The 21,174-nt window shown below is 41.7% G+C and overlaps 1 protein-coding gene across 4 annotated transcripts; it reads right to left on the reverse strand.

Annotated features, from left to right (window-relative positions):
* Positions 1-423: 423 nt before the first annotated feature.
* Positions 424-14,512, reverse strand: LOC115158195 (delta-1-pyrroline-5-carboxylate synthase). Of its 4 annotated transcripts, none has more exons than XM_029706862.1 (18): positions 14,404-14,512; positions 14,071-14,205; positions 12,239-12,390; positions 11,919-12,068; positions 11,647-11,751; positions 11,383-11,541; positions 10,699-10,789; positions 10,040-10,164; positions 8,976-9,120; positions 8,102-8,175; positions 7,341-7,440; positions 6,876-7,096; positions 5,056-5,193; positions 4,524-4,719; positions 3,914-4,035; positions 2,660-2,846; positions 1,888-1,983; positions 424-1,800 (listed from the first exon to the last, which is right to left on the reverse strand). In XM_029706862.1, the coding sequence occupies exons 2-18, from the start codon at positions 14,168-14,170 to the stop codon at positions 1,595-1,597; spliced, it is 2,367 nt and encodes a 788-aa protein (XP_029562722.1). In that variant the 5' UTR covers positions 14,171-14,205; positions 14,404-14,512; the 3' UTR covers positions 424-1,594. The 4 variants fall into 4 exon arrangements, with proteins under 4 accessions (XP_029562722.1, XP_029562713.1, XP_029562703.1 ...); XM_029706853.1 differs by having other exon boundaries at positions 11,389-11,541; positions 14,396-14,501; XM_029706843.1 differs by having other exon boundaries at positions 14,396-14,501.
* Between the last annotated feature and the right edge of the window lie 6,662 nt (positions 14,513-21,174).

Consider the following 21,174-nt stretch of genomic DNA (forward strand, 5'->3'; position numbering starts at 1 on the left):
AATGAACCCTTTGGACTTGTGATGGAGGGCTGATTGAAGGGTAAGTAGTGCGTTTTGGAGGATGAATTCTTTAGCTGAGAGTAGAAGAACCACAGAAGAGCATACTCTGTGATTCCATTATTAGTCTCAGTTCTCTCCCTCTTTCTTTTCATTTCTGATAGCTGGATAATTAAACCTCTGTAGTATTGTCTTCCATCTTCCATGCCCCACTTACGGAAAAGTCTTATTCCCAGATGAGAACCATTAAAAAGTCCCTTTTTTGACATCTGTTTTCAGATCAGTATTCTTTCTTTGGTGCTAATTTGTTATTTGTGTTAGTAGAAAGAGTGGTAGTAGGACAGAGACGAACATACATGTAAAGTCATTGGCATTCTTGAGTTATTTATCTCCTAATCAAAGGACTAAAGAAAAATGAAAATCCCATTGTTATTCAACAAAAACTTTATTCTACAATATGGTCTAAAAATTACAAAAAACCCCAGAACTGATCTGTAGTGTGCGTCGCTTGACATCAGATATAAAGCTCATAAACTGGAATGTAACAGCAGCACTGTATCTTAAGGCAGTAGTCCCCTGAAGGAGACGGAAAGCAGCTCTTGTATCTGACAGAGGCTCTGGGCACTGTAAAGTCGACATAAATAGACAGTGTGAAAAAAGCAAAAGCAGGAGAATAAAGCATTTGCATTCAAAAGGACATAAAAAGTTTTAAGGAAAAGAGGGAAATAAAAAATGATGTGCTTTCTTATATAATCAAATCTAACTTGAATGCTTATGAATCAGATTGGGTCAATAAATGTTTTATTCATCCATATCTATGATAAAACACATTTAAGGTTATTAAATATTGTTTATCCAATGGTTCATCACTGGTCATTTAACTGCATATAAATAAGGATTGTGTTGGTAGAACTGCAAACGATGCAGTATTAATGTTAATAGCAATTCATACAATTTGTGGCCTTGAGGACCTACAATTCAAGCCCGATTTAAATGACACATCAGTAACTTTCCTAACTTAGGTTGAGCTTTAAACCTAGCATCAACACTGTTTGGTTGTGCATTCATATCACTTCTGATATCCCTAAACGTAATGTGAGTATCCTGTGCGAGACCAAACCAATACTTTGAGGGTAAGGGTCTCATCTGATAGAGCACGGCACAACAGACCAATCAATAGGAACTAAAACCAAGAGGGGAGCCTCTTGATAGAGATAATAACACGGATGTAAACTAGCTTAAGCAAAAATTCCCTTTAAGTGTGGGTCCCGGAGAGCATATTTACCAGTCATCACTACTGCGCATAAGATCTAGACCAATTAATGTCTAGACCAATGATGTGAGACCTTCTACAGTCTAACAGGGTCAATGTAACCAATCATGAGATGACTCACTGAATACTGAGTGAGGTAATCACTGCAATAAATCTTCTGAGAGCTGATGTAGAATTAATGTAAACTCTGATCCAATGAATGTAAACTCTGATCCAGACCGAATGAATAAGACAATGGGATTGTTTCTTTGGTACCAGGGGGAATCTTTTCTCTCATGAAGGGGTTAAGTGTGTTTAGGTGTGTCTCTAGTTGGAGGTCCTCTGTCAGTCCTCACTCTGGGCAGCTATCTGTCTGGGCTGTGGCTGTGTGACTGGCAAATTCTCGTGGAGGTACTTCATGGTGCCCTGTTCAGAGAAGTCTGCAGCGGTGTGGCCGTCTCCTCTCAGGACCCACTTAGTGGTGAGGAGACCCTCCAGGCCCACGGGACCCCGGGCATGGATACGAGCTGTACTGATGCCCACCTCAGCACCTAGAGGGAGGGAGAAATAGAATGAATGAGTGAGTAGGGTGGTTGAACAGTAAGTGAGGTGATAAAAAAATAATAACGAATGCATACCCAGTCCGAAGCGGTATCCATCTGCGAATCGCGAACTGGCGTTCCAGAACACACAAGCACTGTCTAGCTGCTGCAGGAACCGCTCCGCTGTGTCTTCTGTAAGAATCATCATCATCACAACAACTACCAACATCTTCATAGTCAACTACAGTCATTGTCACTGTCATCATCATTAAACATCAACATCTCTATACAGTATATTTCTTCTATTACACAAAATGGAGAATTCAATGTGGTTCTACGTGTTGTACAATCTGTGGCCACTAGATGGTAGAACTGAGGCAGAAATGCTCTGTCTGCAGGGAACTGACAAAAAAAACATCTATAACTCAACTTTTGTCCTCTGCAGGGAACCAACTAAGAAAAAAACATCTATAACCCAACCTATATTGGATATTGTTAGTAAAGTACTCAATCAAAATGAATTGTCAAACTTGAGGGGACATTAACATTTAAGATGACAATAAATCATATAACTAAATATAAATGAATAACACTGTTCCCTTAGCAAAACCTGTTCTACATTCAAATCAGTTCTGTCCCCTTCAAAGTAGTCTCATAGGGAGGTTGTACACTGAGCCAAAAAGTGCTGTCATCACTTTGAGAAAGAAGTGGTAGGGAGATTGAAGGACAGGTCTCTCTTTCAAGTGAGATTTGGTCTCTCTCACCCAGACTAATCTGGGTGAATCAACGGGATAAAAAAAATATATATTAAAAAAGAAGAGGAAAAACAGAAACTTCTAACAACAATTACATAGACAGACAGCCCGACCGTTTTCAGTAACAATGACGTCGGTGTGGGAGCTGCCATATCTGTGGATATGGTCTATAGCTTCCTGCATAGTGTCCACCACCTCGACGCAGCACTCCAGATCCCCGTACTCTGTCCTCAGAGACTTGACCTCTGATGGGCTGAAGGTCAGGTAGGAGGCAAACCTGGGGCCAGCGTGAATCTTCACCTAGAGGGGTCACACATGGGAGGGCGGGGTCATCATTACATAAAACGAACGGTCAATTAATCAATCAAATCGGGGAGTTAAGATTGACTGATTGCTAAACTGGCTGGGTCAGACAACTTGCTTGGATCTAGGGTTACAAAGGGAGGGTATATTACCGGTAACTTTCAAAGTTTACCAGTAAACTACTGGAATTTTTGAAACGTTTAAGGATTTGATGGAATTTTCCTAACATGTAAAATATATAAACTAATAAAATAATGTACGCATTCACTAGTGTAAGTCGCTCTGGATAAGAGCGTCTGCTAAATGACTAAAATGTAAAAAAAATAATAATAATAAAATGTTTTTTTTTAAATGGAATAACATAGCTGTTAAACATTATCCTAAATATAACCCATCAACTTAGTGAATATCGTTTGTGTTTAATATGAGGGTTTCAGCATGGAATGTTATTTATATTTTACACACTTGTATTTATTTTACTATGTCAATATGTCTTTGCTGGTAGTTTTGATGCCAAACTGGTGGCAGTTGTGAAAAAAAGACAGTAGTTGGAAGAGCTGCAGAAATAACTCCAAATGATGTCATTGTTGATTAGATCATTTTTTTTAAAAGTTGAAGTATAAATGACCAAAGTTTCCATAGAGTGCCATAGATTGATCTGCTATTGTGAAACACAAACTAAGTTTTAGTGATACTTGGTAGTCTGTCTTCTTATTATGATTATCATCAACTGCATAGTAAGCTGTTAGTGTTCATTTTTGTGAATTTGGTTTTAGAAGCATAAATCATCAACAATGAGACATGATTAATGTGGTTAATCAACAAGTGTAAACCCATCCACCTCACCCCAAACCCAGGGAAAGAAAAGGAATATTTGATAATAAGTTGTAGTAAAATGTAACAAACCACATCACCAAACAACCAGTCAGTTAATCATTATCTTATTTAACCTTTAAGCCTTTGAGTGTTTTCAACCTGTATTTTAGTTGGAGAAAAGGAGGATAATATCACTTTATGTCAGTGTGTCTGTACCTGTGTATTTGTTTGTGTGTGTGTGGTCTTACCTGTTCGGTGCGGAGCATGTCTATGATCTGGTCAAACAGAGGAGTCCTGAGTATGTCCCTGTGAACCAACAGTGTTTCCATAGCATTGCAGGCCGCAGGATAGTCACATTTAGAGTCTCTGACTGGAGAGAGAAAATGTCAATCAATCACTTCCTTCTCCTTCATTGGTAGTAAAACAGCCATTCAATTATGTGGGCGTGTCTGTGTCAGACCTGGGTTCAAATACCAGTTAAAAGGTATTTCAATTACTTTCAAATACATTACATTAAGTATTTAGATATTTTTTCTTAGAAAATACATCAGGTAGTTGAATATTTGGAAAAGTATTGACATCTATTTGAAAATACAGACAAGTATATTTTCAAATACAAATATTTAAATACTCCCATACATTTGAACCAGGTCTGTTACGTCATAGGGATATTTGAAATATACTCAGAAACAGTTTCAAATAGTATTTTTAAATACTTTAGAGGTAGCTGATTCGGCTATTTTATTTGAAAATACTAAAATACACAGCAAATACATTTTTAAAATACAAATAATTAAATAAGCATGTTTTTGAACCCAGATCTGGCCTATGTGCGTCTGTGTGTGTCGTCCCACTGACCGATCTTGATGACCTTGTCGATTGCGGCCTCCGAGTCGATGTAGACGTGGCAGATGCCTTCACTGTGGCCCAGCACTGGGATGCCCTTGGCTGCGCTCTGGATGTTCCTGACCAGCTGGGATGAGCCTCGCGGGATGATCAGGTCTATCATCTCATCTAGTCTACACAGGTCCTCCACCTCCTCACGGGTACTCACCTGGAACACACATAGAATATGTACACACAGTTACACACACAAATTGTGTATGCATTCCAATTACTATCAACAGATTGTCATATCTGGACTCAAAATAAACCCCTACAGTATTCTAGGATTCATTTTGTATTTTTCTACAAGGGAAATTCACTGTGCTACATTGTAATCACTCACCTTAGTAAATGAGGAATGAAAGGATGCTTTTGCATGGTGTCTGACTGCATTTACTACCGGCAGAGTAACACAGAATTACTCAGATTTTAGCATGAATTATGTTATTTAAATAACTTCCATGCTGTTTTTCTTAAATGGGATGTTTTTCCAGCTGAGACTTACCAGCTGTACAGCCTCTTTGACCCAGTGGATATCCAGTGCTTCCTGGGTCAGCTCGTGTAAGATGCGGTTGGTGTTGGCTGCTTCCTTGCCCCCCTTCGCCAGCAGAGCATTGCCGCTGGCTATGGCTAGAGCTGATACCTACACGCAAATGAGAGCAATAGCCTTTTAGCCACAGAATTACAGTAACAGTCAAAAGTTTGGACACACCTACTCATTCAAGGGTTTTTCTTTATTGTACTATTTTCTACATTGTAGAATAACAGCGAAGACATCAAAACTATGGAATAACACATATGGAATCATGTAGTAACCAAAAAAGTGTTAAACAAATCAAAATGTTATATTTGAGATTCTTCAAAGTAGCCACCCTTTGCCTTGTTGACAGCTTTGCACACGCTTGGCATTCTCTCAACCAGCTTCATGACGTAGTCACCTGGAATACATTTCAATGAACAGGTGTGCCTTGTTAAAAGTTAATTTGTGGAATTTCTTTCCTTCTTAATGCGTTTGAGCCAATCAGTTGTTTTGTGACAAGGTAGGGTTGGTATACCGAAGATAGCCCTATTTGGTAAAAGACCAAGTCCATATAATGGCATGAACAGCTCGAATAAGCAATGTGAAATGACAGTCCATCATTACTTTAAGACATGAAGGTCAGTCAATCTGGAAAATGTCAAGAACTATAAAACTATAAAACCATCAAGAACTATAAAACCATCAAGCGCTATGATGAAACTGGCTCTCATGAGGACCACCACAGGAAAGGAAGTCCCAGAGTTACCTCTGCTGCAGACGATAAATTCATTAGATTACCAGCCTCAGCCCAAATAAATGCTTCAAGGAGTTCAAGTAACAGACACATCTCAACATCAACTGTTCAGAGGAGACTGCGTGAATCAGGCCTTCATGGTCGAATTGCTGCAAAGAAACCACAACTAAAGGACACCAATAATAAGAAGAGACTTGCTTGGACCAAGAAACACGAGCAATGGACATTAGACCGGTGGAAATCTGTCCTTTGGTCTGATGAGTCCAAATTTGATATTTTTGGTTCCAACCACCATGTCTTTATGAGACGCAGAGTAGGTGAACAGATGATCTCCGCATGTTAGGTTCCCACCGTGAAGCATGGAGGAGGTGTGATGGTGACCAGCATGACTACCACAGCATTCTGCAGCGATACGCCACCCAATCTGGTTTGCGCTTAGTGGGACTATCATTTGTTTTTCAACAGGACAATAACCCAACACACCTCCAGGCTGTGTAAGGGCTATTTGACCAAGAAGGAGAGTGATGGAGTGCTGCATCAGATGACCTAGCCTCCACAATCACCTGACCTCAACCCAATTGAGATGGTTTGGGATGAGTTGAACCGCAGAGTGAAGGAAAAGCAGCCAACACGTGCTCATCATATGTGGGAACTCCTTCAAGACTGTTGGAAAAGCATTTCAGGTGAAGCTGGTTGAGAGAATGCCAAGAGTGTGCAAAGCTGTCATCAAGGCAAAGGGTGGCTACTTCGAAGAATCTAAAATATATTTTGATTTGTTTTACACTTTTTTGGTTACTACATGATTCCAAATGTGTTATTTCATAGTTTGGATGTCTTTACTATTATTCTACAATGTAGAAAATAGTAAAAATAAAGAAAAACCCTTGAATGAGTAGGTGTGTCCAAACTTTGACTGGTACTGTACATATCGCCTGACCCCCAGCACGAACACCCCATCTTACCAAAAAATGATTAGCAGTGCACAAACAGAACCCCAAACTCTCTCTCACACACAGACGAGCCCAAACACACAGAAACACACACAAATGACCTGTGGCAAGCAGTCGGGGCGGGCCTCGAAGATGACCAACAGTACTCCTATGGGCACAGTGATCTGCTCCAGCTCTAAGTTGTGGGCTACTCTGGTCCTACGCAGCACTCTGCCCACGCTGTCCTGAGAGGCCACGGCTATCTGTCTCAGGCCTATAGCCAGGCTATTCAGCTTGGCCGGGGACAGGCTCAGACGGTTCAGCAAGGCTGGCGACAACTGACCTGATAGGGGATGGAGAACACAAAGAATCCAATACAGTAGAAAACACCGGACGATCACTTTGACCACTCAGTTAGCGCAGCTCGTAAATACAGAACGTTTAAATAAAACCACACCCTCAAATTATCCACATCCTCACATAGTCACACAATGGGATGCTGACAAGTAAATGACCCTACAAGTATGAGCTGGTTTGACAAATACCATGAACCCATTCATAGAGATAGACAAGATAGGAATAGTTACCTGCATTGACTGCTAGGTCCATGTCCATCTTGTTAGCAGCAAGGATCTCCTCCTTCTTCTCAACCAGCAGGTCTGCCAGGTGACAGATGATCTCACCTCTCTGGGGTGGAGACAATTCAATAAGATTAAACAAACCGCAGTAAGAATAGTGCTACTGGCACACCTGGGATCAGGTATACTGTATACTGTAGAACTGTGTATGAGGGTCTGACTGTATACTGTAGAACTGTGTATGAGGGTCTGACTGTATACTGTAGAACTGTGTATGAGGGTCTGACTGTGTACTGTAGAACTGTGTATGAGGGTCTGACTGTATACTGTAGAACTGTGTATGAGGGTCTGACTGTATACTGTAGAACTGTGTATGAGGGTCTGACTGTATACTGTAGAACTGTGTATGAGGGTCTGACTGTATACTGTAGAACTGTGTATGAGGGTCTGACTGTGTACTGTAGAACTGTGTATGAGGGTCTGACTGTATACTGTAGAACTGTGTATGAGGGTCTGACTGTATACTGTAGAACTGTGTATGAGGGTCTGACTGTATACTGTAGAACTGTGTATGAGGGTCTGACTGTATACTGTAGAACTGTGTATGAGGGTCTGACTGTATACTGTAGAACTGTGTATGAGGGTCTGACTGTATACTGTAGAACTGTGTATGAGGGTCTGACTGTATACTGTAGAACTGTGTATGAGGGTCTGACTGTATACTGTAGAACTGTGTATGAGGGTCTGACTGTATACTGTAGAACTGTGACCTGGTCTGGGTGAAGGGCTGCCAGGGTCCTGCCGGAGTTCCGGGCCATCTCAGTCTGCTGCTCCACGGTGGGGCCTGGAGATAGACACTACAGTGATGAGCACAGGCAACACAAACCAACAACAAAAGGGACCAACATCCGCATGCATCATCGTAACCATAGTCACGTGTAGCCATAGTCTGGATAATGTCGTGCTAGCCGAAACGACTAGAACGGTCGGCTGGATTCCAGAGGAGCGGCTACATTTTTATTGGATGTCACATTTCAAGAACCCTCCCCGCACATGCCCATAGAAGGGCAGCACGTGTGTTAGGTTCGTCACTGTTTTCCGAGTCGATGAAGGCAATGCAACTCTTCTGCTTGATCACTCAACAGACATTATCCCATGTCTACCCACAGGATATGGTAAATGTTTAGAGTATCAAGTGTGGCCGACTGTCTGACATTTATTGAAATTAAAATCCACCACAAACACGTATATATCAACATATTTCGATGGGGTTTAATCTGCGATTTCCCAGCCATCTTCACACACTTTTGAGCTCCACTCAAGCAAGGCATTTCATTGGTTTGACGTGTTGCGAGGCATCACTGGTTTCCACCCCTTTGTAGCTACTTTCTGCCATAGACTTCACCAGGCTTTACCGATTAGGGAAGCCTGGTTCTCGATGAGGCTACGGTGACCATAATTTTCATCATCATTTAGAATTACAAACGTCTTCTTCATTATAAGAACCACCATACTCATCATTGTGATCCTCACCATAATTATCACCGTTATCATTATGCTCATTGTTGTCATGGTGATCATCATCAATCTAATAACCTTCATCGTCAGTGTCTGTCACACAGAGATGACCCGGGGTGAACTCACCGGCAGGTTTGACCTCGGAGAAGAAGGTGCCCACTTTCTTGCCCTCCACGATGTCAGTGATGACGTGGCCCGTCACCTTGGGGTGGGTGCCGTTGGCGATGACTACCGACGTGCCCCCCTGTAGGGCCCACAGGGCAGCCTTTACCTGGAGGTAGGGGGGGGAACACTTAGACAACTTTCTATTCCCCACTTGTTTCTCAAGTAAAGATTTGGCCCCCAATGTAAAGACTTGCTTAACAGTGGGTTGAAGCCAAATCTCAGTCTGACACACATTGAGTTCAGAAGACTTTCTTAAAACCTTATTACAGACATGTAGACCTAGACACTCTGTAGTCCTCCACTCTTACATGTTTTGATCGACACACTTTCCTATTCTAATCTTCAGGTAACTGCAAAAATAATGGTAACACTTTAGTAAATGATGGATACAAAGTATATTGAAAACAGGTGCTTCCACAAAGGTGTGAATCCTGGGTTAATTAAGCAATTGACATCCCATCATGCTTAGAGTCATGTATCAAAATGCTGGGCAAGCCACTATTTTGGCTACCATGGCTATGCCCCCACAGGATGACAATGACCCCATCCACAGGGCATGAGGGGTCACGGAATGGGTTGATGAGCATGAAAACGATGTAAACCATATGTCATGACCGTCTAAGTCACCAGACCCAGTTGAACACTTGTGGAAGATTCTGGAGCAGCACCTGAGGCAGTGTTTTCCACCACCATCAACAAAACACAAAACTATGGAATTTCTGGATCTCCAATAGAGTTCCAGAAACTTGTAGAATCTATGCTAAGGTGCTTGAAGCTGTTCTGGCGGCTCGTGGTGGCCCAACGCCCTATTAAGACACTTTGTGTTGGTGTTTCTTTTATTTATAAGGCTACGTATGTTTGCGCACATGGAATTCAGTGATTTATGTTTACTATAGGTTAATGAAGCAATACAAATATGATGTGACTAAAATGAAAAGGGTATTTAGTTGACTAAAATGGCCCACTAATTTCATCATTTTGAGAATAACTAGACTAAATGTAAACAATGACATCTGTGTACATACCTTGGCCTCCATGCCTCCTATCCCCACCCTGGATTTTGTGCCGTAGGTGATCGACAGCTGGTCACCAGGGTAGAAGATGTCAATGAGTTTGGCGTCATCCGTTCCAGGAGGGCTGTCGTACAGTCCTACGAGAGATGGGAGGTTTTTATGGTTACATGATTGTTTACTTGCAAAGATTACCTTCCAGTCCAATCCATCAGTGATACTTCCAAATACAACCAGGGTTTTGTTTATTCGGGCACGCAATGGAAAACGTTTTAAAACGTTTTGCAATGGAAAATGTGTGTTTCAAATTGTACAAGTCCAAGTTGTCACTTCCTGTTTCTGTCTGTTTTCTTCCATTCGGTGCCTGATAAACACAACCCAAAAGACCTGTAGTTCTCCCTCTTACATGAATGCTCCTAAATGAGCGAGTGTAGTTTTGACCCAGAGCGCTGGCAGCTGGTGTGCTGCCTAAAAGCAGGTAGCCTAGTGGTTAGAGCGTTGGGCCAGTAGCCAAAAGGTTGCTAGATTGAATCCCTGAGCTGATAAGGTCAAATATGTCGTTCTGCCCCTGAACAAGGCAGTTAACCCACTGTTCCTAGTCTGTCGTTGTAAATAAGAATTTGTTCATAACTGACTTGCCGAGTTAAATAAAATTTGTTGTGTTAGCAGCGTACCTTCTACGTCAGAGAGAGCGATGAGCAGGTCTGCCTTCATCTCCACGGCCAGGCGTGCCGCCAGGCTGTCATTGTCCTTTATACTGATGACCTGCAGGGGAGGAAAAAAAGGAGTTAGTCTCACAGCAAGAGATAGAAATTTATGAGGTCAAGGGTCAATGACCAGACTGTTACTGATGTTTGTTATCAGTTGAAATTCAGGACAATGTATAAGAAAATACATAATTGAAATCGAAGCATTTCATGATAAGCTATCGTTGATATTAGCTTGTCTACTGTGTGGGTTAGCAAAGCCACTGATAGTACAATGTTTAGTCGTTTATTACTAGTAGTAGTGCGTTTTCAACAGCAGAAGAACTTGTTAGTTCCGCCTGGGCTTGAGAAAGGAGTATAGAAGCGTGCTTCTACCTCCATGAGTCAGCCCCAGACAGCCACACTTCTAGGCCCAGTCCGCCACCATCCATAAAAGAACTAAAGCGATGCATGCACCCCTCCCATCTCCTCTAGCCCTCCCTGCATGCACATATTTTGGGGGGAAAGGAGGGGTAGAGGGCGGGTAGAGCGAGGCGAGGCGGTGAAACATAATAGCTGTATGCTAGTATGCTAGCAGCTAACACTACTCCGCTATACACACCTCTCGCCCCTGTCCTTCCCCCTCCGGTCCCCCCTGTGCCCTTTACCCACGTTTACCCCCTGGAGGTCGCTGTTGGGCTCGGGCGGGGGTACCACGGCGTCGTTGGTGTTGATAATGGGTACAATGTTCATGCGGAGCAGCTCCTGCAGTGTGCTGTTCAGGTTCCGCCGCTTCTGGTCGTCATGGAAGTCCAGGTTGGTGACCAGGACCTGGGATTACATCACAGCAAATCCTGTTTCGATAAAACTTTATTGAGTGGTAATTGTGCTGGGTAACACAGTGTGAATTCAAATACATAGAGATAGCGTAGGTACCTGTGCAGTGCATGTGCTGTACTGGGCGAACATGGCCTCATACAGGGCCATCAGACCACTCTGTCCGGCTGCCGCACAGGCCCGAGCCTCCAGAACTGGTACTGACTGAAACCGACAGAGAGAGAGAGAGAAAGATTGAGAGAGGGAGGAATGTTTTGAGTTGATTTTATAATAACTGATTTCACCATATTTTTTTTGCAGGTTGTATAAGACCTGGACTCATCATGTCTTTGAGCTGGTAAGGTTCTATAAGAACTGGACTGTTGTCTCACCATGTCTTTGAGCTGGTTCTGTCCAGAGTGCAGGGCCTGTCTGACACTCTGCGACAGCAGGATCTCATGCCTCAGTCTCTGCTTGCCGAAGGCCACCGCCCCGCTGGTGACGATCATCATCTCTCTCCCCTGGTTCTGTAGCATGGCCACCTGCAACACAACACAAAAAACTTTCTACCTCAGTGAGCCACATCTAAAGCCTTTTAAGTGTTCTTGCAACAATGAATAAACTACAATAAGCAGACAGTTGTTGAAACACAAGCTTCAAGACATCTTGTGTGGAGGTCTTGTTATCCCGTCAGCCTTAAGACCTTCCTCACCTGCTCTACTACAGAGGCCAGCCTGCCCAGCGCCAGGCCGCACTCATCGCCCCGGGTGACCACGGCGCTGCCCAGCTTGACCACAATCCTCTTGGCCTTGCGGAGCTCCCCGCGGTGGGCGAAGGAGTTACTGTTGGCACGCGCCAGGGACACTGTGAGAAAGAATACACGTTTTGGTGCTTTATAGTGTCAGTCTGAAGTGGAGCCGGGAGATATGGACAAAAATCTATATCGCGCTAAATTACCTCAATTGATTCGCTAACAATAAATAGAACGATGGATTTATAACATGAATGTGCACCACAGTTGTTTTTCTGATTATCCTTTTGTAACGGGGTGAGTGACTGGTTGCCGGGAAGTCAGGCGCAGGAGAGCAGAGATGGGTGATAACAGGAGAACTTTAATATACACCCTGGCCCACAGGCACAGGCGAGGCAGCACAAAGCACAACCACGGTAACATGAACCGGATTAAACAAAACAAACAAACCTAGGTTTGAAACAACCTAGCGCAAGCCAGCCTGTAGCGTAACACCCTACACAAAGAACAATTCCACACACAGACATGGGGGAAACAGAGGGTAATAAACGTTTAGTCTGATGAGGGAATGTGAACCAGGTGTGCGGGAAAACAAGACAAAACAAATGGAAAATGAAAGGTGGAGCGGCGATGGCTAGAAGACCGGTGACTTCGACCAACAAGGAGAGGGATGGACTTCGGCGGAAGTCGTGACACCTTTAATCTACTACTACTAGTTTGATAGTTGTAGCCATCAATTATCTCATCAACAATCATGCAGCAAACGTATCACATTTTCAAACTTCACATTTCTCTAGTATAGGCTACTTATCGCAATGAACGACATCAGCAAAATGCCTACGATAAATGATTGGTATGGTCGTTGTCGATCATTTCTGGTTTGTCGTCCCAGCTCTAGTCGGAAGCCCTGTTCAAATGCTTTATACATGTATATTGCCTCCCTCCCTTACTTGGATGACATATTAATTAAAGCAGGGCCTAAATGGAGGAAGATATAAGATAACAGATCAGCTTTACGCACATTTCACATATGCATACATTGTGCTGTGCACACACACCATGTTAGCTTGAGACAATGTTCATAAACACTGTGCCTAACAAGCACACAACAGTACATCTCCTACCAGTGTGTGTGCTGGGTTCTGTTTTGGTTCATCACTGATTATATAAAGTGTTAGGCTAACAGAGCAGCCAGGAACCCCCTTTACCCCCCTCCTAAATTCCCTGGTATCCATGGAGATGGAAAATGACAGGGTGCAAACTGCCACATCAGCATGGCAACCGCCAAAGCCAGAGCTGACTGCACACATCTCTCCACTAAAGAGCAGCCAATCGCATGAGAGAGATAGGGAGAGAGGGAGATAGAAACAGAGATGGAAAAAGAAAAAGACTGGGGTGCAGGGGTGAGGGGTAATAACAGAATCAGAGAGATAGATTTAGATGGACAGAAAGGGATAGGCCTCCATTATCTTAAAGCTATCAATCCCATGTTAAGAGTGGCCCAGGAGGATAAACAAGTATACACAAGTATGCAAAGTATGCAAGATGATATCATTGAATGATCGGGACTTGATACATTTAGGGAACTAGGCTATCCTTCTTGCTTGGGGAAATGATCATGTTATTAGTAAAAACTCAAGCTACTGAAATCATTGAAAATGTAATCACTGGAATAATAGCCTATTATTTTCAACATTTATCCTACATACCTCTCTTCAATTACTGGTGCACGTAGGCCTATATTATGTATGCGGGTATGTGAATGTATGCGTATGTTTGCCACTCCCACTTGCCTTGTGTCAGTGCTTTGGCTAGACGAGGGAAGATGGTGGTACGTTGAGTCCTGGGGCTCAGGGGGAACCCGGCACAAAGAGACAGCCTCTGTAGCAGCATGGTCAACTGAACCGCACTTTCAGACGCTACAACAGCTAGAGAGGAGAGAGAGAGATACATTAAATCACTGGCAAATCTTCAATGTTCTGTCTCTCTTTTCATTTCTTGAACTTGCAGAATTCACATCACAGCTAAACACTTCAAAAAAGTCACAGAAGTTAGTATTCCACGTTTTATTGAATGACAGTGTCTTTCTGCATTTGGATAAAGGAAAGAAAAACTCACGGCGATACCTGCTTAGCATCCAAGTCCTGTTTATGTCCGTTATCCAGCCACGTCTATCAAGCCCATCTCCTTTGAAATGGGTTACCGTCCAACCTTTTTATTCAACATTCCAGACAGTATGAACAAGACCTGCCCACAACCAATGGCAGAGTCGAAGCCGGCCTAAATCACAGAAACTCCTCCCCCTCATGTGCTTATATGGGGCAGCTGATGAAACTGTCCCTGCTCCTTGCAGGATCACTTATTACGTGCCCCTTCTTGATAAAAAAAAAGCTGCTAATGTGTTCACACAGGCACAGTTGAACCTCTGAAAGTCTAAGCAGTGAGGGGGTTCTACTACACTCTAAAAAGTTAAGGTTCCTGTAGTATCCTTTAGGGGTTCTTCAAATTTAAACTGTAGGGGAACCCCTAAAAGTTATTCGAAGAACCCTTGAAAAAGGTTATTCGAAGAAACTTTTGTGGGAACCCCTATAAGTTCTTTGAAGAACCCCTTACAATGGATCCTCGAAGAACCTTTTGGGGTTCAATTTGGTAACTCCCTGTCCACCCTCCCTCCATTATAAAAAATATTTTAATAATAATAACAATATTGATTTAAATAATTCATTGTTTATTTAGTGGCACCACAAATGTGAATTCATACTTACAAAACAATTTACCAAACAAAACACATTACAAAATTGCAACATTTCTGTCAGACCATAATAAATAATACATTTACTTTGTATAGTGCTTTTCATTATATTTTATTTTCAATAAAATAATGTACAATAAAAACAACATACATTAAAAATGAATCATAAGTAAACTAACAATATTGTAGACTTGATGCTAAATATAGATTGTTTATCTTTAGTGTGTGTCCAACAACCACTTAGTTATGTTAGGAAGTTTGCCATCTTTATGACCGGCCCTGGTAACTTCACCCTTACTTCTCTTATCCCCAGAACACAGTAACTTAAGAACATAAGTGTTTTTCTGACATTTTGGGGAAATTTTACGGAAAATAAAAAAAATACAGCCCTAACAGAGCCCCAAGTCCCATTGGGACGTCCTCGGGGGTGTGGATGTTCTCCCCATCAAAGGCCAGCGGGATTTCACTCTCATTGGTGAAATGGATTTCCGCCGATGTGCAGTAAAGGAGTGAAGAGCGGTGAAATCTGTCAACAAAAGTAAGAAAAGATTAATACACATACAATTAACAAAGAACAGAAACAAATGTTCAGCTGTATTTTTAAAGAAACAGATTATTTGTGCATAAGCATACCTTGTCACGGACTATAAAGGTCACCCGGGTCCTCATTGAAGAGGTAGGGCAAGAGCAGAATCGCTGCTGTGGTCTCCAGTCCTAGTAAAGTAAAGCAATGATCTTACTACACTTGCTAATTTTATTGCTAATTTTATTCCAAAATACATTAGAGAAAGGGAAGGAATAAGAGCATATGCCTCTTCTGTATTGTCCTTCAGGGACTGTCAAAATAGCAGGATGATGTCCTCACCCCTGCCTCGCTATCTCTGATAGTCCTTGAATTAACTTTTTGTCTATGGACTTGATTCATTTCTGAGAAGATCTGAAAAGATCATTTGCACACATTTGTATGCTAATAGATTTCAGTTTGTATTGACAGCTATGTAGGTTAAATGTACACTTCAAATGCTGCATTTAACCTACCAGAGTGATGCTTTAACAGTGACTTTTCTCTTGCATTTCAAAGATGGCGGTAAAAAAACACTGGTTGGTTTTTTCTTTGTATTATCTTTTACCAGATCTATTGTGTATTCTCCTACATTCAATTCACATTTCCACAAACTTCAAAGTGTTTCCTTTCAAATGGTACCAAGAATATTCATATCCTTGCTTCAAGACCTGAGCTACAGGCAGTTAGATTTGGGTATGTCATTTAGGCGAAAATTGAAAAAAAGGGGGCTATCCCTAAGAAGATATATTATAAAGAAACATAAACATCTATTTTAGAAACATTTTGTAATGTTTAAGAAAATAATGATAATATACAAATATTATCACACAATAACAGAAAAACATCACAGAAAGTTAAGTTTGTTAACAAACATTAAATAAGAAATACAAAATTAGATCTTTGCATAATAAGATATAAAATGACAATAAATCAAATATAAAAAGACAATAAATAACATAAACAAATATTGGAAAGCTGCAACAGCTCGACTGAATATTTAGTCCACTTTTTATGGAAAGTCAAGCCTAACCTAGTACTAACAGGCAGCGTCTTCCCTGTGGCTCAGTTGGTAGAGCATGGTGTGCGCAACGCCAGGGTTGTGGGTTCGATTCCCACAGGGGGCCAGTACAATTGAAATGTATGAATTCAGTACTGTAAGTCGCTCTGGATAAGAGCGTCTGCTAAATGACTAAAATGTAAATGCAGCGCAGATATAATTGTCACGCCCTGATCTGTTTCACTGTTCCTGTGATTGTCTCTACCCCCTCCAGGTGTCGCTTATTTTCCCCAGTGTATTTATCCCTGTGTTTCCTGTCTCTCTGTGCCAGTTCGTCTTGTATGTTATGTCAAGTCAACCAGCGTGGTTTTCCCTGTACTCCTTTTGCTATTCTCTTTTTGATAGTCCTCCTGGTTTTGACCCCTGCCTGACTCTGGACTACTTTCCTGCCTTCCTGATCATCCTGCCTGGCCTGACCTTGAATCTGCCTGCCCTTCAGTCCCTACTGTACTCTGAACTGGTTTTGACCTTTTACCTGTCCACGACCATTCTCTTGCCTACCCCTTTTTGGATGAATAAACATAAGACTCCAACCATCTGCCTCCTGTGTCTGCGTCTCGCCTTGTGTCATGATAATAATCCTCTATTGATGGGATGGTTTTCATACAGGACTGGTGGAACCATTGTGGGCAGCGGTCACAACCAACCTGAAATGTATGATGAAAATTGTTAATATATTTAAAACATTAAATACATTTTCTTGAATTACAATTATTTCATTATAAGACAAAGCGGATGATACAACCTCTAGAAATATTACTGCTTATACAAATTCGTACTCCTAAAAATTCCTTTAGAAGTGAACACAGAAGTGGCACAGTTGGCTCAGGTCATCTAGCAAAACATAATGTCACGTAGTCTATATCTTTACATGTATTTTTCTGAGCAAACAGGGAACAGGGAACAAGGGAATAGTATAGGATTCTTGTAACATAATTATTTAAATACATGTGTTTTAGTGGCCATCTAGTCAGAAGCTGGATCAAAGACAACCTTGAAAGATCCATATAAATTTTTTTTAATTTTTTTTATCTACAATTATATTAAATTAGAAGTTGAATATACCAGTGTTTTGGAGGAGAGTGACTGCTATTTCTTCTCTCATGATGATAACATCTTTGTCTGTATTTGAAAAGACAATCGACTTCAGAACACATTCAGCAAACTGGGAAAAAATTTTGATGGGCATTTCAGTTTTCCCAACAAAATGATGTTACACTTAAGATTCTAATTTGCAAGTATACAACGACACAGCTATAATATAATTTGATAGTTCTGTTTTGCCTTTTAGTCAGTATACGTTCAGTAGGTTAACTGTACATTACTTATACTCTCATACTTACTTTCAAGGCAAAGACCCCACAAGAAGTAATATCTTGTTGGCATGTGTGAGGAAGGGTACCACACGCCCATCTGGAAATATTACACCCCTTCTCTCTCAGGAATGATCTGAGCATAAATTCAACAAAAAAAGAAACGTCCTCTCACTGTCAACTGCGTTTATTTTCAGCAAACTTAACATGTGTAAATATTTGTATGAACATAAGATTCAACAACTGAGACATAAACTGAACAAGTTCCACAGACGTGACTAACAGAAATGGAATACTGTGTCAAAATCAAAAGTAACAGTCCGTATCTGGTGTGGCCACCAGCTGCATTAAGTACTGCAGTGCATCTCCTCCTCATGGACTTGGCAGTTCTTGCTGTGAGATGTTACCCCACTCTTCCACCAAGGCACCTGCAAGTTCCCGGACATTTCTAGGGGGAATGGCCCTAGCTCTCACCCTCCGATCCAAAAGGTCTCAGACATGCACAATGGGATTGAGATCCGGGCTCTTCGCTGGCCATGGCAGAACACGGACATTCCTGTCTTGCAGGAAATCACGCACAGAACGAGCAGTATGGCTGGTGGCATTGTCATGCTGGAGGGACATGTCAGGATGAGCCTGCAGGAAGGATACCACATGAGGGAGGAGAATGTCTTCCCTGTAAAGCACAGCGTTGAGATTGCCTGCAATGACAACAAGCTCGGTCCGATGATGCTGTGACACACTGCCCCAGACCATGACGGACCCTCCACCTCCAAATCGATCCCGCTCCAGAGTACAGGCCTCGGTGTAACGCTCATTCCTTCGACGATAAACGCGAATCCGACCATCACCCCCGCTGAGACAAAAGTGAGCACATGCCTTACAAAAGGCCTATAAGCCCTCAGTCCAGCCTCTCTCAGCCTATTGCGGACAGTCTGAGCACTGATGGAGGGATTGTGCGTTCCTGGTGTAACTCGGGCAGTTACTGTTGCCATCCTGTACCTGTCCCGCAGGTGTGATGTTCAGATGTACCGATCCTGTGCAGGTGTTGTTACAGGTGGTCTGCCACTGCGAGGATGATCAGCTGTCCGTCCTGTCTCCCTGTAGCGCTGTCTTAGGCGTCTCGCAGTACAGAAATGGAAATTTATTGCCCTGGCCACATCTGCAGTCCTCAAGCCTCCTTGCAGCATACCTAAGGCACGTTCACACAGATGAGCAGGAACCCTGGGCATCTTTCTTTTGGTGTTTTTCAGAGTCAGGAGAAAGGCTTCTTTAGTGTCCTAAGTTTTCATAACTGTGACCTTAATTGTCTACCGTCTGTAAGCTGTTAGTGTTTTAACGACCGTTCCACAGGTGCATGTTCATTAATTGTTTATGGTTCATTGAACAAGCATGGGAAACAGTGTTTAAACCCTTTACAATGAAGATCTGTGAAGTTTTAACAAATTATCTTTGAAAGACAGGGTCATGAAAAAGGGACATTTATTTTTTTGCTGAGTTTATATGTTAATAAAAGTACCGCATTTTGAAACACTTTATTGATTACAATATAGAGATTAATAACTGAGGGGAATCTGAGAATGTAGGGATTCCAGCAGGGTGTGAGTTGAAGTAGTCAAATCTGGAGCTGACAAGGGCTGAAATGTAAATGACATGTGATCATCTGGGATTATCTAACATCTGAGAATGGGCAGGCATTCCCTCGGATGAAGAGCATCTCCGTCTTGCTGATTATGTGCTGTGAATATGTTTATGTATATGTACTGTACGTGTGTGTATATATATCTTGGTATATATATTTTTTTATTTTAATTTCTATTATTATTATCATTATTGTGTTTTGTGGTTGAAGAGTGGTGGAGGTGCTGGGGGTGTCCTATTGAGGGCGAAGGGACCTATTGAGGAGGGGATTCTTCATGGAGGCACATTCAGTCATAGTTGTGTTTATTATATTATTATTCATTTATTTATTTATTTATTTTTTCTATTATTATAACAGTTTACTGTGATTATGGATATGCACTCATGTTGACTTATATATTTGAACTTTCTTTTTCGCCCAGAGTACACATTTTTGATTTATTATTGATATTATTATTGTTATTATTACTACTGTACCTACATTCTTAAAAACTAAATCAGAAAAAGTGTAAAAAAATGTAGGAAAAGCCATAAGAGGGAAAAGCACGATGAGATGGGGGATTGAGGAATGGGTAGAGAGAACAGTAGAGGGCTCTGAAAACTATTGTTGCTGAAATAACTACTTCCTTTTGTGATTAGAGTCTAATACTTCCTGTGGCACACATCAGAGGGCATGATAGGTCACCAAAAATGATTCTGAAGTGTGCCAGGCCTTGCAATTCCAAGATAGAATGGGGGGGTTGGGGGATTTCAGCAGGCAAGAAAATAGCCTTGCCGAAATCCCCCCCCCCCCCAATTCAAATTTCCTTAATTTTGTGGCTAGACTCAAATACTTTATGTGGCACATACTACTGGTCAACATGAGCTACCAAAATTATTCAGAAGTGTGCCAGGCCTTGCAGTCCCAAGATAGAAGGGGGGAGAGAATTTCGGCAGGCAAAAAAATTGCCTTGCCGAAATCCTCCGCCCCTTCTAATTTCCTTAATTTTGTGGATAGAGTCAAATACTTTCTGTGGCAGACATCAGAGTCAAATACTTTCTATAGAACAAACTTCACGTCAGGATAGGCAACCGAAATTAATAATTATTGTATGTGTGTTATATTAAACATAGAGAAGGGAGTAAAATGTAGGCAAGCAATAAACATTTCAGAACAACTACTAGTCGAATAAGACATGGGAGAGATGACGAATTCTGGCAAAGAGATTTATTTATAGACTAATACACTTCAAACAAATAGCCAAACTGAAAACTGCAGACATTACTAGCGATCAAACCGACATAAAAAAAATCGAATGAAACGCAGCCTAACTTGATCAGAAATCTTAACTAGCAAGCAAGTCGCAGCAATGAAGATTTGAGTGTGTGCGTGTTCAAGCAAGCCGCAGCAATGAAGAATTGAGTGAGTGCGCGTTCACGCGAGGAGGGGGGGATTCTGGCAGGGGGGAGCTTTTCGGCACAACACCGGCTTTCTAATATTTACCTTAATTCTTCTGCACTATAGCTATAGTAACGTTATGGAAGCTATTCACAGAAGACCATAAATGTCTTCGTTATTCGTTGGTATTT

This window comes from Salmo trutta, chromosome 2, assembly GCF_901001165.1.
Source record: "Salmo trutta chromosome 2, fSalTru1.1, whole genome shotgun sequence".
In the NCBI taxonomy this organism is placed as follows: Eukaryota; Metazoa; Chordata; class Actinopteri; order Salmoniformes; family Salmonidae; genus Salmo; species Salmo trutta.